Source organism: Moschus berezovskii, chromosome 5 (assembly GCF_049115385.1).
Source record: "Moschus berezovskii isolate FMDL1 chromosome 5, NW_MosBer_1.0, whole genome shotgun sequence".
NCBI classification, from domain to species: Eukaryota; Metazoa; Chordata; class Mammalia; order Artiodactyla; family Moschidae; genus Moschus; species Moschus berezovskii.
In genome coordinates, this window is record NC_142464.1 from 28,523,357 (window position 1) to 28,548,813 (window position 25,457).

General features: G+C 37.7%; 1 protein-coding gene across 1 annotated transcript in view; it reads left to right on the top strand.

The window, feature by feature from the left end:
- Positions 1-20,715, top strand: part of TACR3 (tachykinin receptor 3) — a 99,677-nt gene extending 78,962 nt beyond the window's left edge. Inside the window, exons 4-5 of the mRNA XM_055434670.2 lie at positions 18,594-18,790; positions 20,403-20,715. Of these exons, the coding sequence (XP_055290645.2) occupies positions 18,594-18,790; positions 20,403-20,715 (510 nt within the window). The remainder of the gene's footprint in view (positions 1-18,593; positions 18,791-20,402) is intronic.
- The last annotated feature ends 4,742 nt before the right edge of the window (positions 20,716-25,457 follow it).

The window sequence follows — 25,457 nt, forward strand, 5'->3', positions numbered from 1 at the left end:
TATTTTGGGGGGACTCCAAAATCACTGAAAATTGTGACTTCAGCCGTGAAATTAAAAGACTCTTGCTCCCTGGAAGAAAAGCTATGACCAATCTATACAGCATATTAAAAAGCAGAGACATAGCTTTGCCAATAAAAGTCTGTCTAGTTAAAGCTATGGTTTTTCCAGTAGTCATGTATGGATGTGAGAGTTGGACCACAAAGAAAGCTGAGCACTGAAAAATAGATGCTTTTGAAGTGTGGTGTTGGAGAAGACTCTTGAGAGTCCCTTGGACTGCAAGGATGTCCAGTCAATATTAAAGGAAATCAGTCCTCAATATTCATTGGAAGAACTAGTGCTGAAGCTGAAGCTCCACTACTTTGGCCACCTGATGTGAAGAACTGACTAACTGGGAAAGACCCTGATGCTGGGAAAGATCAAAGATGGGAGGAGAAGGTGACAACAGAGGATGAGATGGTTGGATGGCATCACCGATGTGATGGACATAAGTTTGAGTAAGCTCTGGGAGTTGGTGATGGACAGGGAAACCTGGCATGCTGTAGTCCATGAGGTCACATAGAGTCAGACAAGACTGAGTGACTGAACTGAACTGATTAGTAATATACTAAAATTCAATTCAATGGCATAAGAAAGCCTATGCTACTGTAATGGTTAATTTTATGTGTCAGTTTGACTGGAACACTGGGTACACAGAGAGTCAGTTAAATATATTTCTAGGTGTGTCTGTGAGGATATTTCCAGAAGAGATTAGCATTTGAATTGGTAGACTAAATAAAGCAGATGGTCCTCCCCAGTGTAGGTGGACCTCATGTTGAGCCTGAATACAACTAAAAAGCAGAAGAAGGTTGAATTTGCTCTCTGTCTGACTATTTGAGTTGCTATATCAATTTTCCCCACCAGCCTTCTTGGGTTTCCACCTTGCAGATGGCAAATAGTGGAACTTCTCAGGTTTCCTAATTGTTTGAGCCAATACCATATACATATATATATATGTGTGTGTGTGTGTGTGTATGTATATATATATATATATATATATATATATATATATATATATATATGCTAATGCTAATGCTAATGCTAAGTCACTTCAGTCATGTCCGACTCTGTGTGACCCCATAGACGGAAGCCCACCAGGCTCCCCCTTCCCTGGGATTCTCCAGGCAAGAACACTGGAGTGGGTTGCCATTTCCTTCTCCAATGTGTGAAAGTAAAAAGTGAAAGTGAAGTCGCTCAGTCGTGTCCGACCCATAGCAACCCCACGGACTGCAGCCTACCAGGCTCCTCCATCCATGGGATTTTCTAGGCAAGAGTACTGGAGTGGCTTGCCATTGCCTTCTCTGATATATATATATATATATATCTCAATAATCACTTGCAGGACCAATGGATTAACAAAGTATGAAGTAATGCCATAATGCCAGTAACTAAATGGCATTAGCTACTTATGAGGAATAGAATATATGATCAGAAAAAAATGTATTCTCCCCTAGATCAAATATATTTTTATACAAAAATGAAAGTGCTCAGAAATTGGACCACTTCTAGAATGAAGTATATTATAGCTATATTAGAGTTCTCCATAGAAAGAGAACCAATTATATAGAATATATTCATTATTCTATTTCTTTTTTTTATTTTATTTTTATTTATTTATTTTTTATTGGAGGCTAATTATTTTACAATATTATATTGGTTGGTTTTGCCATACATTGACATGAATCTGCCCCGGGTGTACATGAGTTCCCCCTCCTGAACCCCCCTCCCTCCTCCCTCCTCCCTTTATCCTCCCTCTGGGTCATCCCTGCACACCAGCCCCGAGCAACCTATAACATGCATCGACCATGAACTGGTGATTCGTTTCACATACGACAACATACATGTTTCAACGCCATTCTCCCAAATCATTCCACCATCACCCTCTCCCACAGAGTCCCAAAGACTGTTCTATACATCTGTGTCTCTTTTGTTGTCTCGTATACAGGGTTATCCTTTGCATCTTTCTAAATTCCATATATATGCGTTAGTATACTGTATTGGTGTTTTGCTTTCTGGCTTACTTCACTCTGTATAATAGGCAACAGTTTCATCCACCTCATTAGAACTGATTCAAATGCATTCTTTTTAATGGCTGAGTAATACTCAACATTCAGAAAACAAAGATCATGGCATCTGGTCCCATCACTTCATGGGAAATAGATAGAAAAACAGTGGAAACAGTGTCAGACTTTATTTTTCTGGGCTCCAAAATCACTGCAGATGATTGCAGCCAGGAAATTAAAACACGCTTACTCCTTGGAAGGAAAGTTGTGACCAACCTTGATAGTATATTAAAAAGCAGAGACATTACTTTGCCAACCAAGGTCCGTCTAGTAAAGGCTATGGTTTTTCCCGTGGTCATGTATGGATGTGAGAGTTGGACTGTGAAGAAAGCTGATCGCCGAAGAATTGATGCTTTTGAACTGTGGTGTTGGAGAAGACTCTTGAGAGTCCCTTGGACTGCAAGGAGATCCAACCAGTCCATTCTAAAGGAGATCAATCCTTGGTGTTCATTGTAAGGACTGATGCTAAAGCTGAAACTGCAATACTTTGGCCACCTCATGCGACGAGTTGACTCACTGGAAAAGACTCTGATGCTGGGAAGGATTGGGGGCGGGAGGAGAAGGGGACGACAGAGAATGAGATGGCTGGATGGCATCACCGACTCTGTGGACATGAGTTTGAGTGAACTCCAGGAGTTGGTGATGGACAGGGAGGCCTGGCGTGCTGTGATTCATGGGGTCGCAGAGTCGGACACGACTGAGCGACTGAACTGAATTGAATACTCCATTGTGTATATGTACCAAAGCTTTCTTATCCATTCGTCTGCAGATGGACATCTAGGTTGCTTCCATATCCTGGCTATTATAAACAGTGCTGCAATGAACATTGGAGTACATGTGTCTCTTTCAATTCTGGTTTCCTTGGTGTGTATGCCCAGGAGTGAGATTGCTGGATCATATAGCAGTTCTATTTCCAGTTTTTTCAGGAATCTCCACACTGTTCTCCATAGTGGCTCTACTAGTTTGCATTCCCATCAACAGTGTAAGAGGATTCCCTTTTCTCCACACCCTCTCCAGCATTGCATGTAGACTTTTGGATAGCAGCCATTCTGACTGGCGTGAAATGGTATCTCATTGTGGTTTTGATTTGCATTTCTCTGATTCTGAGGGATGTTGAGCATTTGTTCATGTGTTTGTTAGCCATCTGTATGTCTTCTTTGGAGAAATGTCTGTTTAGTTCTTTGGCCCATTTTTTAATTGGGTAATTTATTTCCTGGAACTAAGCTGCAGGAGCTGCTTGTATATTTTGGAGATTAATCCTTTATCAGTTGCTTGATTTGCTATTATTTTCTCCCAATCTGAAGGCTGTCTTTTCACCTTGCTTATAGTATCCTTTGCTGTGCAGATGCTTTTGATTTTAATTAGGTCCCATTTGTTTCTTTTTGCTTTTATTTCCAATATTCTGGGAGGTGGGTCTTGGAGGATCCTGCTGTGATTTATGTCAGAGAGTGTTTTGCCTACATTCTCCTCTAGGAATTTTATAGTTTCTGGTCTTACATTTAGCTCTCTAATCCATTTTGAGTTTATTTTGGTGTATGGTATTAGGAAGTGTTCTAGTTTCGTTCTTGTACAAGTGGTTGACCAGTTTTCCCAGCACCACTTGTTGAAGAGACTGTCTTTTCTCCATTTTATATTCTTGCCTCCTTTGTCAAAGATAAGGTGTCCATAGGTGCGTGGATTTATCTCTGGGCTTTCTATTTTGTTCCATTGATCTTTATTTCTGTCTTTATGCCAGTACCATACTGTCTTGATGACTGTGGCTTTGTAGTAGAGCCTGAAGTCCGGCAGGTTAATTCCCCCAGTTCCATTTTTCTTCCTCAAGATTGCTTTGGCTATTCGAGATTTTTTGTATTTCCATACAAATTGTGAGATTATTTGTTCTAGTTCTGTGAAAAATATCGTTGGTAGCTTGATAGGGATTGCATTGAATGTATAAATTACTTTGGGTAGTATACTCATTTTTACAACATTTATTTTTCCAATCCACGAACATGGTATATTTCTCTATCTATTAGTGTCCTCTTTGATTACTTTCACTAGTGTTTTATAGTTTTCTATGTACAAGTCTTTTGTTTCTTTAGGTAGATATATTCCTAAGTATTTAATTCTTTTCGTTGCAACAGTGAATGGAATAGTTTCCTTAATTTCTCTATTTTCTCATTATTAATGTATAGGAATGCAAGGGATTTCTGTGTGTTGATTTTATATCCTGCAACGTTACTGTAATCATTAATTAGCTCTAGTAGTTTTCTGGTAGAGTCTTTAGGGTTTTCTGTGTAGAGGATCATGTCATCAGCGAACAGTGAAAGTTTTAATTCTTCTTTTCCAATTTGGATTCCTTTTATGTCTTTTTCTTCTCTGATTGTTGTAGCCAAAACTTCGAGGACTATGTTGAATAGTAGTGGTGAGAGTAGGCACCCTTGTCTTGTTCCTGACTTTAGGGGAAATGCTTTCAGTTTTTCACCATTGAGGATAATGTTTGCTGTGGGTTTGTCATATATACCTTTTATTATGTTGAGGTATGTCCCTTCTCTTTCCACTTTCTGGAGGGTTTTTATCATAAATGGATTGAATTTTGTCAAAGGCTTTCTCTGCATCTATTGAGATAATCATATGACTTTTATTTTTCAGTTTGTTAATGTGGTGCATTACATTGATTGATTTGCGGATATTGAAGAATCCTTGCATTCCTGGGATAAAGCCCACTTGGTCATGATGTATGATCTTCTTAATGTGTTGTTGGATTCTGATTGCTAGAATTTTGTTCAGGATTTTTGCATCTATGTTCTTCAGTGATATTGGCCTGTAGTTTTCTTTTTTTGTGGGGTCTTTACCAGGTTTTGGGATTAGGGTGACAGTGGCCTCATAGAATGAGTTTGGAAGTTTCCCTTCCTCAGCAATTTTCTGGAAGAGTTCGAGTAGAATAGGTGTTAGCTCTTCTCTAAATTTTTGGTAGAATTCAGCTGTGAAGCCCTCCAGACCTGGGCTTTGGTTTGCTGGAAGATTTCTGATTACAGCCTCTAGTTCCGTGCTTGTGATGGGTCTATTCTGATTTTCTATTTCTTCCTGGTTCAGTTTTGGAAAGTTGTACTTTTCTAGGCATTTGTCCATTTCTTCCAGGTTATTCATTTTATTGCCATATAATTGCTGATAGTATTCTCTAATAATCCTTTGTATTTCTGTGTTGTCAGTTGTGATCTCTCCATTTTCATTTCTAATTTTATTGATTTGGTTCTTCTCCCTTTGTTTCTTGATGAGTCTGGCTAGTGGTTTGTCAATTTTATTTACATTCTCAAAGAACCAGCTTTTGGCCTTTTCGATTTTTGCTATGGTCTCTTTTGTTTCTTTTGCATTTATCTCTGCCCTAATTTTTATGATTTCTTTCCTTCTACTGACCCTGGGGTTCTTCATTTCTTCCTTTTCTAGTTGCTTTAGATGTAGAGTTAGGTTATTTAGTTGACTTTTTTCTTGTTTCTTGATGTGTGCCTGTATTGCTATGAACTTCCCCCTTAGCGCTGCTTTTACAGTGTCCCAGAGGCTTTTGGGTTGTTGTGTTTTCATTTTCATTCATTTCTATGCATATTTTGATTTCTCTTTTGATTTCTTCTATGATTTATTGGTTATTCAGCAGCGTGTTGTTCAGTCTCCATATGTTGACATTTTTAATAGTTTTTCTCCCGTAATTGAGATGTAATCTTATTGCATTGTGGTCAGAAGAGATGCTTGGAATGATTTCAATTTTTTTGAATTTACCAAGGCTAGATTTGTGCCCAGGATGTGATCTATCCTGGAAAAGGTTCCGTGTGCACTTGAGAAAAAGGTGAAATTCATTGTTTTGGGTGAAATGTCCTATAGAGATCTATTAGGTCCAACTGGTCTATTGTATCATTTAAAGTTTGTGTTTCCTTGTTAATTTTCTGTTTAGTTGACCTATCCATAGATGTAAGTGGGGTATTAAAATCTCCTACTATTATTGCATTGTTGTTAATTTACCCTTTCATACTTGTTAGTAATTGTCTTACATATTGCGGTGCTCCTATGTTGGGTGCATAAATATTTAGAATTGTTATATCTTCATCTTGGATTGATCCTTTGATCATTATGTAGTTTCCTTCTTTGTCTCTTTTCACAGCCTTTGTTTTAAAGTCTATTTTATCTGATATGAGTATTGCTACTCCTGCTTACTTTTGGTCTCTATTTGCATGGAATATCTTTTTCCACCCCTTCACTTTCAGTCTGTATGTGTCCCTCGTTTTGAGGTTGGTCTCTTGTAGACAACATATATGGGGGTCTTGTTTTTGGATCCATTCAGCCAGCCTTTGTCTTTTGGTTGGGGCATTCAACCCATTTAGGTTTAAGGTAATTATTGATAAGTACGATCCCGTAGCCATTTTCTTCATTGCTTTGGGTTTGAGTTTATACACCCTTTCTGTGTTTCCTGTCTAGAGAAGATCCTTTAGTGTTTGTTGGAGTGCTGGTTTGGTGATGCTGAATTCCCTCAGCTTTTGCTTGTCTGTAAAGCTTTTGATTTCTCCTTCATATTTGAATGAGGTCCTTGCTGGGTACAGTAATCTGGGCTGTAGGTTATTTGCTTTTATCACTTTAAGTATGTCTTGCTATTCCCTCCTGGCCTGAAGAGTTTCTGTTGAAAGATCAGCTATTATCCTTACAGGAATCCCCTTGTGTGTTATTTGCTGCTTTTCCCTTGCTACTTTTAATATTTGTTCTTTGTGTTTGATCTTTGTTAATTTGATTAATATGTGTCTTGGAGTATTTCACCTTGGGTTTATCCTGTTGGGGACTCTCTGGGTTTCTTGGACTTGGGTGATTATTTCTTTCCCCATTTTAGGGAAGTTTTAAACTATTATCTCCTCAAGTATTCTCTCATGGTCTTTCTTTTTGTCTTCTTCTTCTGGGACTCCTATGATTCGGATATTGGGGCTTTTAAAATTGTCCCAGAGGTTTCTAATATTGTCTTCATTTCTTTTAATTCATTTTTCTTTTTTCCTCTCTGTTTCATTTATTTCTACAATTCTATCTTCTAGCTCGCTTATCCTGTCTTCTGCCTCTGTTATTCTACTGTTTGTTCCCTCCAGAGTGTTTCTGATCTCATCTCTTGCATTATTCATTGTATATTGACCCTTTTTTATTTCCTCTAAGTCCTTATCAAACCTTTCTTCCATCTTCTCAATCCTTTTCTCCAGGTTATTTATCTGTACCTCCATTTTGCTTTCAATATTTTGAATCATTTTCACCATCAAAATTCAAAATTCTTTATCAGGTAGATTCCCTTTATCTTCTTCTTTTGTTTGTGTTGGTGGGCATTTATCTTGTTCCTTTACTTTCTGTGTATTTCTCTGCCTCTTCATCTTGCTTATATTACTTTGCTTGGGGTGACCTTTCCCTCTTCTCGCAGTTTGTGGAGTTCTCTATATTATGTAGTTTCCTCGTTGTATGTGGGGTTGGACGAGTGACTTGTCAAGGTTTCCTGGTTAGGGAAGCTTGTGTCGGTGTTCTGGTGGGTGGAGCTGGATTTCTTCTCACTGGAGTGAAGTGCAATGAAGTGTCCAGTAATGAGTTATGAGATGTCAGTGGGTTTGGAGTGACTTTGGGCAGCCTGTATATTGAAACTCAGGGCTACTTTCCTGTCATGCTGGAGAATTTGTGTGGTATGTCTTGCCCTGGAACTTGTTGACCCTTGGGTGGTGCTTGGTTTTAGTGCAGGTATGGAGACGTTTGATGAGCTCCTATTGATTAATGTTCCTTGGAGTCAGGAGTTCTCTGGTGTTCTCAGGATTCGGGCTTAAGCCTCTTGCCTCTGGTTTTTGGTCTTATTCTTGGGGTAGCCTCTAGTCTACTCTATCTGTCATTTCCAAGGTGGTTCCCTCTGTTTTAGCTTCTGTTTGCTGGTCTCTTCAGTGTCTAATTTCCGCCCTGACACTAGGGTGTGGGTGGACACTTTTTAAGGCTCAGTTGTTCAGTCCTGTTCTGGGAAGGGAGGAACACTGCAGACAAATATCTCTGGTGTCCATGGGAGTGCTTGCAGCGTCCTGGCCACACTGGGTTTGCCCCCTCTCACATCGCATGTGCTGTCCCAGTCTACACTGCACAGACTCTAGGTTGCTCTGCCGGGAACTGTCTGAGGCCGGCGCTGGGTTGTATACACTTCCCAGGTCTGGGTGGCTCAAGTTCAGGTTCTCGGGTACTCCACAAAGGTGCAGACTTGGGTGAGCCTGCGTTTTGTGCCTTCCCCGGTCTCAGCAGCTCAGATTACCAGGTGTTTGGTGAGCACGGTCACTGCGACTTATCACCTCCCCAGTCCCTGCCACTCGGTTTTATGGTTGTACAGCCGGTGCACCTTCTCAGGTGGATATCGACCGACCCAAGCCCAAGAAGTCTTGATTAGCAGCAAGCCTGCCTGCAGTTTGTATTGGATGCCTTTCTGGGGCCACGGTTGCCCCCTCCGGTTCTGGCTGACTTCCCTGCCTGTCTCGGCAGGGGAATGGGGGATGGGCCGACCGCAGCCAGCTTGCTCTGCTCAGTCCTTTGTTCTGTGAGCGGAGCTAGCGGAGTCTTAGGTTAGAGCTTTCTGCCTTTTCGTGGGGAAGCTATCCCAGTCTGCTTTGCTATCCCCAGTTCTCTCAGATTGTTCTCGCGGCATTCGAGCCCAGTCCTCTCTCTAAGCAGTTCAGCCGGCTCCTCCCTGCCCAGCCCCCTCTTGCTAATGGCATATGCAGGCGTCTGCGCTGCTTCTCCGCTGGGAGTTACCGTTTGGAGAGTAATTTGTGGGTTTCAAAAATATCTTAATAAAAAAAGAGGGTTACGTGGCCCTCTGAGGTTCCAAGGCTCACCACAGATTCGCCAGTGAGAGTGTTTCCTGGTGTTTGGAAACTTCTTTTTAAAGCCTCCCTTCCCCGGATGGAGTTCTGTCCTTACTTCTTTTGTCTCGCTTTTTATCTTTTATGTTTTTTCCTACCTCCTTTCGAAGACAATGGGCTGCTTTTCCGGGTGCGTGATGTCCTCTGCCAGCATTCAGAAGTTGTTTTGTGGATTTTACTCCACGTTCAAATGTTCTCTTGATGAATTTGTTGGGGAGAGAGTGGTCTCGCTGTCCTATTCCTCCCCCATATTGTTCCTTCTCCTCATTATTCTATTTCTATACTCATTCCTATACTCATTCATTTCCATGACATTAAATATCATCTGTAGATCACTGACTCTGAAGTGTCTATTCCAAGTCAGTTCTTCCTCCATTAGCTCTAAGTTTATACAAAAGTCAGCTGCATAATTGATGTCCTTGCTTTTGTGATTTCTGAGGTATTTTTATAATATACAAAACTGATCTTTGAGTTTGTCTTCATATCTGGCATAAAGGAGAGTCTTCCTGCAGTCATCCAAATATTAGTACTTGTTACTTCCATTCACCCAGATGTTAAATTCTGAAAAGAGTCATTCTTGACACTTCCCTTTCCCTTTCACTGTCACCTAATGCATCACTAAATCCTATTGATCCTCCTCCCTAAAAATATCTCCCATCTCTATACTTCTCTCTACTTCTACTGAAATAACTCTCCAAGATACTATCACTACAACAGCCACTAGGTCCACTACAACAGCCTCTCCAACTCATTTCCCCAGATCTATACCTGTTCTCTTCAGATTTATTCTCTATTCAGCACCCAAGAATTTTTATTGAGATGTAATTTATAATATAACATTATATTAGTTTCAGGTGTACAACATAGAGATTCAATATTTGTATATATTACTATATGATACCACAAGAAGTCCATCAGTATGTATAATTTTTTCTTTTTATGGGAACCTCAAAGATCCTGCTCTCCTAGCAGTTTTTAAATATTCAATACAGTATTATTAACAGTAGTCACCATGCTGTAAAAAATGATGTTTTAAAATTCTAAATCAACTCTTGCAATCTACTTAGCTTTATAGTGGTTCTCCAATATATTTAAGAAAATAGATTTTAAAAATTGCAAACTCCAAAAACAATTTATGGGGTCCTGCAGAATCTTGTAAATCTTACTATTTATTGTCATCCTAACTCTATGCAATTGCACTATTCCCATACTATGTTCCAATGATGCTTGCTTTCAGTTGCCCTTTCCTTCATGTCTCAGTCTCCATTCACACTGTTATCAGGACATAGGCTTATGTGCCCTTGATTCTTCTCTCTGTACATCTTCTGAAATATTACTTCCTCAAATAGAGTTTCCATTGTATTCTATAACCTAGACATTCTTTTTCTCTATAGAATTCATCATAATTGGTAGTTTTATATATATTTGTGTATTTATTATTTAATGACTACCTCTTTAGTATAATGTGCAATAGTGCAGTAGTTGGAGCATTCTTTGGCATTGCCTTTCTTTGGGATTGGAATGAAAACTGACCTTTTCCAGTCCTGTGGCCACTGCTGAGTTTTCCAAATTTTCTGGCATATTGAGTGCAGAACTTTCGCAACATCATCTTTTAGGATTTGAAATATCTTAACTGGAATTCCATCACCTCCACCAGCTTTGTTTGTTATGATGCTTTCCAAGGCCCACTTGACTTCACATTCCAGGATGTCTGGTTCTAGGTGAGTGATCACACCATCGTGATTGTCTGGGTCACGAAGATCTTTTTTGTACAGTTCTGTGCATTCTTGCCACTTCTTCTTAATATCTTCTGCTTCTGTTAGGTTCATACCATTTCTGTCCTTTATCGAGTCTATCTTTGCATGATATGTTCCCTTGGTATCTCTAATTTTCTTGAAGAGGTCTCTAGTCTTTCCCATTTTGTTGTTTTCCTCTATTTCTTTGCACTGATCACTGAGGAAGGCTTTCTAATCTCTCCTTGCTATTCTTTGGAACTCTGCATTCAGATGCTTATATCTTTCCTTTCCTCCTTTGCTTTTCGCTTCTCTTCTTTTCACAGCTATTTGTAAGGCCTCCTCAGACAGCCATTTTGCTTTTTTGCATTTCTTTTCCATGGGGATGGTCTTGATCCCTGTCTCCTGTACAATGTCACGAATCTCCGTCCATAGTTCATCAGGCACTCTATCAGATCTAGTCCCTTAAATCTATTTCTCACTTCCACTGTATAATCATAAGGGATATGATTTAGGTCATATCTGAACGGTCTAGTGGTTTTCCCTACTTTCTTCTATTTAAGTCTGCATTGGCAACAAGGAGTTCATGATCTGAGCCACAGTCAGCTCCCAGTCTTGTTTTTACCGACTGTATAGAGCTTCTCCATCTTTGGCTGCAAAGAATATAATCAATCTGATTTTGGTGTTGACCATCCAGTGATGTCCATGTGTAGAGTCTTCCCTATTCTACCATAAAAGAAGCCTCAAAAACATGACTTGGCCCCAGTATTCATAATAGGTGACAATTTGTTTTTTGTTAATCCCTGTTGAAATTGGTCTTGTTTAATTGAATAGCTGAAATATTGGCAAATAGATATACTTCTATTGTTTTATAAACCATAGAATATTTTTATGGCTATTTTCTATTTTAATTATTTTCCTCTAAATAGTAACAAGCCAGATCTGCTCCTTCAGAAGTTAATATCTAAGTGTAATAACAAAGAAGCCTTTTGCCTTAAACAAAGGAACCACTCTTCAGTCTAAGCTCAAGTGACAGATTCAATTGGATTTTTGATTTGTATAACAACCACGAAAAACCTATCACCTTGCCCAGCAAGTAAGCTTTCTGTGTGCTTGTCATTTCTGTTGCAATGAAATTATCATGGAAAACAGTGCTTGTGAGGAAGGCCATATATAACCTAAGAGAGGCTCAACTGATGGAAATAAAGATTCTGATCTGCCTTTACTTCCCTGAAAGCAATTCTCAGGCAATCAGAATCTCTCTGGAAATCTCTACTTTCACTGGGAAAATGTATAGTATTTTGCCTCTTACTTTGCTGGAATGAAGCCATACATATTAAACTGTCCTCAGCATTTCAAACATAGTATTAATCTGCTCAGGTTGCCATAACAAAATAACATAGACTTCTATTTAAATAGCAGAAATATTTTCTCACAATTCAGGGGGCTAGAAGTATAAGTTCAAGTGTCATCAAGGGTAGTTTTTATAAGACCTGTCAGCCATGTTTGCAGATGGCTGCAACCCTCTGTCTTCACAAGGTCTTCCTTCTGTGTGTCTGTATTCTAATTGTCTTTTCCTTTTAGAACTCCAGTTATATTGGTTTAGGTCCTGCCCTAATGACCTTATTTTAGCTTAATTATCTCTTTAAAGAAGACCTGTCTCCACATACAGTTACACACTGAGGTACTGAGGTTTAGGACTTCAACATATGAATTTGGGGGAGTGACATCTGCAAGATGGCCAAAGAAGATGTCCCTCAAACAACAACAATTGGAAATCTATCCATAAACAATAGTGCCTTTCTGGTAGCTGGGGGATCCAGGTAGGAGACTAACACCACAGTGCAGTACAAGAATGAGGAGAATCACTTTGAGAAGACAGACCTGCACCCTGGAGGATGGCTTACCTACCATGGTCCCAGCTATAGACCCAGAAACAACTCCACACCTCAGAGGACTTAGCCACATCCCCATCTGGCTTTGGTTCTGTCACCAGCACCATACCTGGGAAGAGTCTTGCCCACTGGGAGTCAGATAATAAACATACAGACCTGGAACCCTGTTCACTCCATGAACCCTGGAGTGACCCTTAGCTGTGAACCATGATTCCTTTGAAAAAACTGATTTAGATGGTCACCCATGGATCAGAGAACCTTTGTGGAAGTCCAGGATTCCAATAGAGAAGTTGCAGTACAAAAAAAAATCTGAAATTGGATGCCCTGGAAAGAGTAAGAGGAACAAACTGACTTCATACACATCACGCCCTCCCCATGGCGATGCAACTCGGTACCAAGAGGGTCTGCTCAGCTGTGATTTCTCCCTGAGGGATGGGTGGTAGTGATAAGAGGATGTGAAGGATAGTTCTCAGCTTCCTCAGATGTGTGGTGCCCTTCCAAAGAGCCCATCTCTGTCTTCCTCTGTCCAGAGGACTGTGGAGATCTGCACAACTAGAGGATGGAGAGAGCTGGGAAAGCAGTAGGCAGGGCTCCAAATCCAACATGTCAAAGGGATTCAGATCCTACTAGCACATCATGGATCCCATCAGGAAGCCAGTTCACAAGCCACTGGGGATGCCTCATAGATGTTACAAAAGAATAGACATTAAATATTCTCAAAAAGCACACATACACACACACACAAGTAACTCTGTGTGAAGTGATGAAGATGTTAATAATCATCTCACAATATGTACATGTTTCAAATCATCACGCTGTACACTTTAACTTGCATAGTGTTATGAGCCAATTATATCTCAATGCATCTAGAAAAAATTTTAATAAATTAAAGGATAAGTAAATTTTAAAAATTTGGGGGTGGGAACATAATTCAGCCCATAATAAGCCTCTATAAGTTTTATCTCTAGCCATGATCCCATAATATCAGTCTTTATTCCTCTTGCCTTAATGTACTTTCTTTTCTAATGTCTTCTTGCCTTCCTTTATGTGACATCCCTTTTGTTTTGGCTTCAGATCATCATAAACCTGAAATTAATAATACTTTAAAAGGCTGCTTCCATTGGAAAAGTAAAATTATATTAAAAGTAAAACAACCAATGAAATGTAAAGAAGTGGAATCTAAACACAATACCACACATACACACAAACATACATACACACACAGAAGCATATTACACATTTGCATGCATATAAATATATGTTTTTTTGTTTTTTTGCCTCAACATAATTCCATACAAGCATTGCTCTAAGATAATGTTAACTGGATAGTCACATTAGCTGGATTTGGCAACAGTGTCAAATTTCTTGGATGACACTAACACAATATTTTCATTTAATTCTGAAATTATTAGGAAAATTCAACTCATCTTCTGGACTACCCTCAAATTTTTTCACAAGTGTTACTACTACTTATCACCTGATCCATTTTTCCTTTACAACTAAAAACCTCAAAATCATCCATCCTGCATTAATTTAATATGATAGATAAGAACAGCTGCAGGCATTCCAGTCTAACCTGCACAAGATATGAAAATCAAAGAATATTTTTCCCTTAGATACGTGAATAAAAGGTGCCCAAAGCTTATTCTCACTAACTTTTGATATACATTCAATCCTGCCTATGTGAGTAAAGTGGATTCTAAACTATTAAAGAGGGGCAGTGTTGTTACAAGACCTACTTCACTTGTCCCACCTTCTTCTCCTGCTAGTAAGTGCCTATACCAAGGACAGGGTGGCCACAAGTGTCCATGTTGCCTTGGAAAATAAATCCCATTGCCTCAGAAACTGGATATGTCTTTCAGCTTCAAGAAATACCCAACACCAATCCATCTTTGTATCAAGTCACAATAAAATTTGTTAAGACATGGTGAGAGATTTGAATAATCTCCATCCCAGTCTCTTATCTTGCCTAAAACATATCAAGTCTACCAACTTTCCTGAATAGCATTTAGAGCCTATCTGAGCTAGTGCCACTATCCAGCCATGAGACATGGAGGGAACTGAGCAGTTACAAATCTATCATTGTTCAAGGTTTGTGCTTCAAAGCGCTCTTGCCCTCGCCTTTTTATGAGGAAGATGATTACAACTTCATGATTTCAGTATTTCATAAAGCAAAATAATTCTGTCCACCCGGGAGACTACTTTTGCATTTATATCAAACCTAGGGGCCTGAGAGTTTGATATCTGAAATCATTTCACAGAATTTTATGAGCAGAGACCCATGGTAATGATTAAAACATTGTATAGCAATAAATAAAATATAGCAGTTGTTTCACTGCAAAAGATCCGTTCTCTTAGATTCTTTTAGATTTTTCCTAAAAATCTTCAAATAAGCTTCTAAATATCTTGCAACAGAATCTGCAAGGCCATGTGTATGTGAATTATAAATTATCTGATACTGTTTCTACACATGCACTTTAATTTTCCTTCTTTCTGGACTTCTTCCACATTGATGCTTGGCAGTTACGTTAAAAGATTCTGATAGCCTTCACAGCTCTTCAGCTATTGTTGAAAACAATTTCATGCAAAGGGAGTTTGCAGTTAGTCTGTATAAAAGCAATTCTATGTATATTTGCTGATAGTGTATTTAACATAGTAGTTTGAATCATGTTCACACTGTCATAAATATTTTTTCTTGATAACATTTATTCAGAATGAAATGCAATGCATTCATGCATGCAAAATAATATATTGATAATATTGCTTGAGCACTAATATACTTTACTTGAATTTGTTTGCCTAGAAAAGGAAATAACTCATTGCATATTACATATGCTCATTTAAAGTTGGAGGACAAATGATACCAGTAATTCATGATGGAGTACAATCATGAGCATCACCTAAACAACTACATTCTTTTAGTTTCTTCCTTTTTTTCATTCAGTTTAATTAACTTATTTTTCCAAACTCTGAACACCAATTTTGTGTGAAATCTAGTCTACATGACTGAAATATGTAATAAGACAAGCAGAAAATTCTTGCTTTTTTTTTTTTTTAGTTTTCCAGCATTCTTTACAAAGTAAAGAATACACATGACACATAAAATGAAAATAAAGAACAGGCTAAGGGGTTTAGGGAGTGCTGGAAGGACAGATTGCAATTTTGAATAGGTTGGTCATAGAAAAAGTGATAAGATAAAAAGTTTGTGGGAGAAGAGGTTGTTAGTCAATAACTGGGGCAAGAGGGAGGGGAGCAGCCAGGGAGAGGGGGAGGAGCTGGGGGGGAAATCTAGGGAGAAGGAGGAGCTAGGGGGAATAATCTTGGACAGTAACTTCTGTGTACCATGTTGGAGGAACAGTATGATGTTCACATACTCAGGAATGAAAAAAAATCATCCAAACCTATGTCATTCAGCTTAATCTTCCCTGATCTACAGGTAACATGCATTGAGTCATTCTTACTTATAACAAACTAGTAAATGGGCTTTCCTGATAGCTCAGTTGGTAAAGAATCTGCCTGAAATGCAGGAGCTACTGCTGCTGCTGTTGCTGCAAAGTGGCTTCAGTTCAATTCCTGGGTCAGGAAGATCCGCTGGAGAAGGGATAGGCTACCCACTCCAGTATTCTTGGACTTCCTTTGTGTCTCAGCTGGTAAAGAATCCGCCTGCAATACGGGAGACCTGGGTTCAATCCCTGGATGGAATATCCCCTGGAGAAGAGAAAGGCTACCCACTCCAGTATTCTGGAGTAGTCCATGGGGTCGCATGGGGTCACATGGGGTCCATGGGGTCTCAAGTAGTCCATGGGGTTGCAAAGAGTCCTACAGGACTGACAACTTTCACTTTCAAGGTCTCATAAATATTATTTTTTACCTTGTTTACACATGTTTATATTCATATTTCTATGGACTTTAATTTATATTTAAATATTTTTCATTATATCATAATCTTCAGGATAAGGAGTTGGTTCTCTACCTATTATCTTTCTCTGTTATGTTTTTTAGACCCAATAGACATTCAGTAAGTGTTATTAACTGTAAGCAGGAAAAACAGACTTAAGAGTCTGGGTATTAAAAAATCTAACTTAGATTTCATGAATTACAGTGGTTAAGTATTCTGGTCTTTGCCTTAGCTTCCTAAAGTCCAACTGAAAACCAGTTAGTAAGTTGTTAGATGTGTGAAGCATTGTATAAATGTAAATTATATTTAAATATGCCCCTTACTTATATTCTACAAATATAAAAATAAGAGAGATAAAATGAAGAATTCTGAACATAGTCATTCAGAAAAAAAATGCAACTGAAGAAACATGGGAAAAAATCAAAACGTTTTACATGATGTGGCCAATGATGACATTCTGTGAGCTACTGATCTGGATTTTCAGCTCTGATGACCAATTTTTATCACCTAATACCAGATACCTGGATGTTACCATGATTAGACCCTTGGGAAAGGTTTGCCTTCCACACAGATCCATTTCATGATTTGTCTATTTCTAGAATCATGTCTCTCATGATTTTTAACCTTGTCAACTTTCATCTGAATCCCCACTTGCAATCAAATGATGAGCCCAGTACTTAAATAATGTATTTTCATAGTTTCAAGATGCTACATAGGTCATTTACGTCAGGACTTTCTCTGATTTGTATTCTAATATGACTATGGATAAACCTCAAAATTATTTTGTTTAATATGCATTATTTTAAACTTTTTACAAATTCCCAAAAGAAGTATGAACAAATTTACTCAACAGATTGGTTGAGTAAATGAAGAATATTAAATGAGGTTATTCTAGAATGTTGTTACCAATTTTTCCCTTTCACTTAGAAAGCCAAGCCAAGCCACTTGGCTTTCTATGCACTTTAATCACTGTATTGATCACTGTGATCACAGTAATGACTGTGTTGATTACTTTGAGTCTAGCAAATTTTATCCTATTTTATCCTATTTAGAGACATACAAAACATCCTCCCACTCAACCTCCTGTTACAAATTGTACAGTCTCCTTATTCATTCATCTTATAACTAATTATCTATCTCTAGCAATATACTAGACACTATGCTAGGGATATTAAGATAATTAAGACATTCTCTATGTCTTTTAGGAATTTAAAGACTAGTGGAGGAGAGAATTCATTCTACTTTGACAGGAGCTTCCAAACATATTGTAATTCAAAAGTATAAAAAGAGAGGAAATAATCCATTGCCAAAATCACAGAAGTCAATATATGGACCAGGTATATAAGCCAACTGCCTACTTACAAATTTAAAGTTAGTGATATTCTCTCAGACTAATGTGAATATCCTTTATCACTACCGAGAGAAACCTTTCCCAATATCAGATTACAAAAGAAACCAAATTAACATTCTGAAGGCTTCCCAGTGAGCATTGCATTGAAGTAAAGAAATCTGAATATTCATGAGCTATACTCAGTCAATAATAAATACGGAGGAACTTGCTCAACCCCTACAGTCGGATATACCCCCACTGTCACTCAACAGTCAGTTTCTCTAGATATAATAATGTCTTCACTCTTTTATAGTGCAGGTTAGATGGAGGTGGGTTTGAGTGAACTCGGGGAGTTGGTGATGGACAGGCAGGCCTGGCGTGCTGTGATTCATGGGGCCGCAAAGAGTCAGATACAACTGAGCAACTGAACTGAACTGAACTGAGCACAGCCAAATCCTAGCTATTTCTCCTTTCTGCTCCCAGGCTCTTTGTTGTTTTATAAACACATTTTCTTCAAGCCAATTAAAATATATTTATATTTGAGTGAGTGCCACCCATTCACTAGGTGACACAAGAATGGTTTCTTGAAACTTAAGTAACTATCCCGATATTACCTTGCCATTTTTTTACTTATTGACTATTTCTTAGGCAAGCCATATATTTAACTGTATTAGTAGCAAAATATGATTTGCGGTAAGCTATTAGAACTAATATAATGACTTCCATATTTGCCAAAAATGACCTCTTTCTTTCTTTCCAGGTTGTAAAAATGATGATTATTGTTGTGGTGACATTTGCCATCTGCTGGCTGCCTTATCATATTTATTTCATCCTCACTGCAATCTATCAACAACTAAACAGGTGGAAATATATTCAGCAGGTCTATCTGGCTAGCTTTTGGCTGGCAATGAGCTCAACCATGTACAACCCCATCATCTACTGCTGTCTGAATAAGAGGTAAAAATAAGATTACCAAATGCAAGTTCCTTGTCACTTCTGGCTTCACTGAAACATATAATATTGTTTAAGTTTCTTGGTACGCAGTCAAAATTCAAAAGGAATGGAAAATTGAAAAATTCACTGAGAGGAGCACAGAGCTAGGTATTTTTCTAGTGAAAAAGTGAAACTGGAAGTCACTCAGTCATATCTGACTTTTTGCGACCCCATGGACTATACAGTCCATGGAATTCTCCAGGCCAGAATACTGGAGTGGGTAGCCATTCCCTTCTCCAGGGATCTTCCCAACCCAAGGATCAAATCCAGGTCTCCTGCATTGCTGGCAGATTCTTTACCAGCTGAGACACCAGAGAAACCCAACTCCTCCCTATTTAATGAACTATCTCATCTTTACAATTACCCCCTCAAAACAATGCTCTTGGGGGTTCTAAATGGCTGATTTCTATATAGGCCAAATTCTCTCTCCAAATCCTTTAGAATTTTACTTGTCAAAGAAAAAGAAATGTCCTATTATTAAAGGAGGTGAGGTAAAGGTGTGCTCAAGTCCTCAAAGAAATGAAGACACTTTGTAAAAATGCACAGATGGAGAGATGATGGCATTTGTGAGTAGATTCTATTAAGAAGGGTGTTTTGTAAATTAACTTCAAAATAGAAGGTGTCATAAGAGTAACAGAAGCAACAGTAAGGAGAAGAATCCCAAACCTCCCTCCAGTAAGGAGATCAGTGAGTAAGACAGGGTGCAATCTCTGGAAGAGGGGAAGCTAGTTTTAAAGTGAAGTTGGAAAGAAAAGGAGAAATATTCACAATTAAATTTAAAACTGGGAATAAAAGGTATACTTTGGTTTCCAGATTAAAAACACCTTCATTGCAAGGTCAGCACATGGAGGGGGTAGTGTTAAATTTCATAAGGTGAATAATTTCCTTAATAAACCAATATGGTAGACAAGTAGAAATGGGACTTCATGTAAGTAGCTACTCAACCTAAATTCTCAGCTCTATTTTCAGTTAGACCTCTACCTCATTCCTTAAGTTTCTTAAAAATATTATTTAATTCTTACTTTTTTTCAATAATTGCACAAGCCATATGTCAATTCAAATAACCCCAAAAGCAGAACATATGTTTTTAATCAACTTCATTTAATGGCTTACAAAGCCAAAGATTTTGCACTTTCATATACAATTAGATAAAAACATACATCTGAGCAATTAATTTTAATATTAAATGAGACTAATTTATAAATGTGTAATTATTACCATAAGAATCCATTTCAAAATATGTCATTTTTCAGGGCCATACCCAGAAAGCTTAATTCACTTATCCAAATGTATAAAATTATTGAAGAAACCTACACTGCTTCTTTAATTACTGATACTGCAGTTTTACTCTTTGACGACTTGCTTTTGATCAATGGGAAATTAAGATTCAATTCAAACAAAAAGGACTTAGAATACTAGTATCCATACTGTGGCATAAATTCTAAAAGTTAGACTAGAAAATTAAATTCAAACAATGAGTTGGCTTAATTGCATTAAGCAGAGCTTTCTGTAGAAATTGAAGGAAATTTCCACTTGAAAATATGACTTTTTCTTCTTGTGGCCTGCTTCTCCTCAGATTTCGAGCAGGCTTCAAGAGAGCATTTCGCTGGTGTCCTTTCATTGAAGTTTCTAGCTATGATGAGCTGGAGCTCAAGACTACCAGGTTTCACCCGACTCGGCAAAGCAGCCTGTACACTGTGACCAGGATGGAGTCCATGACGGTGGTGTTTGACCCTAGTGATGCAGATAACACCAAATCCAGTCGGAAGAAGAGAGTGCCTCCAAAAGACCCAAGCTTCAATGGTTGCTCCCGCCAGAATTCCAAATCTGGCTCCACCACTTCAAGTTTCATAAGCTCACCCTATACTTCTGTGGATGAATATTCTTAAATCCATTTCCTGAGCGGAAAGAGTAGAGTGAGGTCATCATGGTGTCACCATAGTGTCCACACTCTCCTGATTGTCAGCCCTGTCCTACATAGTCTCTGTAAAAAAGAAGGGCAATCTTTAGGCAACTGTGTTTCAACTGAGAAAGATAGCATTTGAGTTTAATGAAGACATTATTAAGGTATTTGCCTCCTCAAAAATAAAATGGGCTTTAAATTTATTCTTTGAAAAATTTAATAATTGTATGTAACAGAAAAAATTTCTGAAAAGTATTTGTAAAGAGTTTCATTTTTCTCATTGAAAAATTGCAATATGTATTTGTGACACTAAAGTGACATATGATTTCCCCAAAAGATTAAAGAACCATAAAAATATAATGATGTGAGTGAATAAAAATAAAATCTATATAAAATGAAAATTTTTTATCTATAGCTATTAAAGAAAAAAGTTATATGACTTATTTTATGACTAAAATAAACCTCTAAGAGTAAAAACTAATGAAAATCTTTGCTAAAGAGAATTAACTCTGTAGGATAAAAATTTTTTGAGATTTAAAGATATTTGCCATGAAATATAATTGAAAAAGAAACATGATCAAATTATTAGGCAGCTGCACACATCATTCTCTTTATTTTTCTGGGAAAGTGGCTTCAAAAGAAAAACATAAACATTTAGTTTTTGACTATTACATATTTTAAAGAGCCAAACTAAGAAATAGTCAAAGATAGAACTTTAAAATGACAAAGCAAATCTCTATGATCCTCCTTATTTAATTTTTCACAAATATTTGTAGGTTTAACAAAAAAATAGATTACATAATAGCAAAGAAGCTTCCTAGTGAAGAAGGGAAGAATCTCATTTATCTCTGAAACTGACTACCAATTTTTAGGCAAGAATTAAAGATAATAATTCATAGTTATGATAGCAGACAAGAGCATCTATTAGCTCCAAAGGAAAATGTAGTTTTCCTCCATAACCCAAGGAAACAGTTTAAGGTGAGTATTAACAACTGTATAGTGCCCTTATTCTCTCCCCTCCCCCACTGGAAAAAAAAAGAGTAAGGACTAGGAGAAGGTATCAGAAAATATATTTAAATGCAAAGCCTTAGGACAAAAGTCTATGTACTACTTATATGTACTTGTCTGAGTGCATGCTAACTTGTTTCAGTTGCGTCCGACTCTTTGTGATCCTAAGGACTGTAGCTTGCCATGCCCCTCTGTCCATGGGATTCTCCAGGCAAGAATACTGGAGTGGGTTGCCATGCCCTCCTCCACGGGATGTACTAGTAAACATATAGGAAAATCAGGTAAGAAGTAGAAAACGGAGTCAACTGTTAGAATAAAAAGCTGGACAAAATGTGGATACACGTGAACTAACACCGGGCAAACAGGAGTATAATATACATATTTATACAGAAAGAGCCTTCCTTTATCTACTTAGATAATTCAGAAATTCCCCCAGAAACAGATGAGCTAATGGTCCTAAAAAAGAATCTGTTTTACTATAAGAAAAAAATATACTGACACATTTCTGAGATCTATAACAAATCAAGGTACACCATTAAGTGTGGAATTTATCTTCCAGACCTCAGTGCTCAAAAGCCATCTTTTCTTGAATTAGAAATATCATCAATCCGGCTCAAGAAAGCAGTAACCTTCTGAGAATATGGATGAAGTACAAACTTCTCCTTCAAAATATTCAGTTAGATTTTTAAAGCTATCCAACTACAATTACCTGTGACACTTTACTGCATTGTTATCCCTCCATCAATATAGGACCATTTTTCTTAAGAACAAGATAAAAAACAATTATTTCAAGAGAATACATGGTGTTTGCTGCCACAACGTTAAATTTTCCAATCTTCCTCCCCTGTTTTGGATCCAGCATCAGAAGTATCTAATTGTTACAAAGTGTTAAATGTCTAAACGCCCCTATCATAAGTGTTTAAGCTAAATTATTTTAATTACACTAATAAACAGATACACATATATACATAAACATGCAAGTGTGCAGACACATACAGTTGGCTTAATGTATCAAAAACTTCAAAGAATTAAATTCAAAATTGAATGCTGAAATAGTAAGTGGCCATTACACAGTTACCACAAACAGTTCAATAAAGTCTGTGACACTTGTACGCATGCTCTAGATAAGCAAATGTATTATTATTTGGTCCCTAGTCATTGAATATAGTGTTTAAGTGTTCATTCCAAAACATGTAAATGCTTATCATACAATGTGAAAATGTCAAGAAAAAGCCTAACATTTTAAAGCAAACATTTATTCTTCTTAAACTTATGAATGATTGTGAGACCAGCATTAATGAATGTTCTAGATGCATGGGACCATATTCAGCTGTAGATTAGAATATGAAATCTGGCCCTCAAATTCAATGTAATCAGCCATTACCAAAGCACATTAATACATCTGAAAAACATAACTCCTGCCTTCACATATTACAGAAACTCAACATAATTTCATAGGACATCTAAGGGAAAATATTGCTCTAATCAGCTGTTTTGTATGTTTTCTTGTTGTTGTTGCTTTGTTTGCCACGGATCATCCTTCTGGCATGATGGAAGTGAGGTCCAGACAGTATCCTTAAGAATCCACTTTTTACAGAAAACTGACATCATTAACTCAATGCTCATGACTCTTAAACCGAGACCTTATAAAGCAGAATATTTTAAGTTCAAAAATTTTAAAAGTAATAATAATAAAATAAATGAGTACAATATGAAAGAATGAAAGAGATAAGATTTTAGTCCTTTTGTCTGAATCTTCACACTGAGAACTGTAGAATAACACGTGGAAACCAGCTTTAGTATGTGTCATTTAAAATAAAGCTGTGCCGGTTTTTTCATATTTGTCAGGGTTTGGAAGAATCGGCCTCCAAAGTTCACTCTACTCTCTGATGTTCAAGTTCACTGTGACTTTTTTTCATTGTTTGTAGGCAAACACTGACTGGAAATACCAGCAGGTGGTCAAAACATTCTAGATTTTTTTGTACCTAGATCAGCAGCAGAAAAATACAAACTATTTTGAGAGTTCTCTAAAAGTTCTCAAAAAAAGATTCAGTTAAAATAGTCTTCTTAAAGACAAAAAATAACTAACATTGTATTTTCATTATTTTGCATCTGGACAAAGTGGTATTTAAATTACCTGCATGGGAAAAAAATTAAAGCGAATGTGATTACTACAGAACACAAGCTAACAGCTTTCATTTTTTTTAGCAAGCTCAATATGCTGCTGTATTATTCTGTCTTCCAAATTCATGATGATGACACTTCTGACCCAGAAGCCAGATTCATATTCTTTTCCAGATCTGGGCAATCTCATAAACAGAGATCCTAGGTACTTCAAAGTGAGCTCCATCCTTACGAAGCACACAGAAGAATGCCAAGAAGCCTACTATCAAACCTCAGAAGCACAAAATAAATGTGAAAAATCAATGCTAGCTAGCTCAGAATTTGAATTTTATTTTTGTCAATGCAGAATTCCATCAGAAAACTTCTGATTAGTGTCTGGCAAATTATTCCATCAAATATAAAGGCAGGAGAATTATAGCGATTTCTCACACTTTTAAAAGTAACAATCTGAGATACCACTTATTGTTGACAGTGTGCCAAAAGTTAAGAAAATTCAAGCATGACTTCGGCCAGGTTGTGACATTTTCTTTCGGGCCAAGCATGAATGGAGAATAATGTCCAATAGTAACTGTGTGTTGTAAATAGCTTGGCAAAAATTCTGTGTACATAAGAAATAAATGTATATAAGGTTTGTAGCTAGTGAATAAAGTATTTTCAAGTTGTGATAATTATACTGAGCATTAATAGATTTAATGCATTCATTACCCTTTGTATGTGTGGTATATGTAACAGATTTAATTTATTTTTATTTTCCTTTAAAATCATTAAAAATAATATTAAAAATAAAAGCAGTCAATATTTTCCTACTGGTTAGCAAAACATATGTTATGGAAAGTTTTATCTTATCTAAACATACCTAAGAATCCCTCAACACTATTTTGTGCTTCCTTACTTATTTTTCCTCATAAAACGTCTAGTGCTACTGCTAAGTTGCTTCACTCATGTAGAATTCTATGTGAGCTCACGGACTGTCACCCGCCAGGCTCCTTTGTCCATGGAATTTTTTAGGCAAGAATACTGGAGTGGGTTGCCATTTCCTCCTTCAGGGGACCTTCCCAACCCAGGGACTGAACACCTGTCTCCTGTGTCTCCTGCATTGGCAGGCAAGTTCTTTACCACTAGTGCCAGTTAGGAAACCCCATAAAGGTCTAGTTTTCCTAAATTACTTTGGTTCAGAAAAAGCATCTATGGGGAGCAAAGATATTAAACTGTAGAATAATATTCTGAGTAGAAAGCAGGAGCAGATTAACTGGAACACAGACTCAAAAGTGCATATAGCCAGAGGGCAGGAACAGAGGTCCAGACACAGACAATGGGCTTGTAGATACAGTGGGAAAGAGGGGAGGCATGACCTGAGACAGTAGCGCTGACATAGATACACCCCCTTGTGCAAAACAGACAGCCAGTGGGAAGCTGTTACACAGCACAGGGAGCTCAGGTTGGTGCTCTGTGAGGACCTACAGGGGTGCGATGTGAGGGTGCGGGAAGGAAAGCTCAAGAGGGAGGGGGTATATGTATACATATGGGTGATTCATGATGTTGTACTGCAGAAACTAACCCAACATTGTAAAGCAATTATACCCCAATAAAACAAGT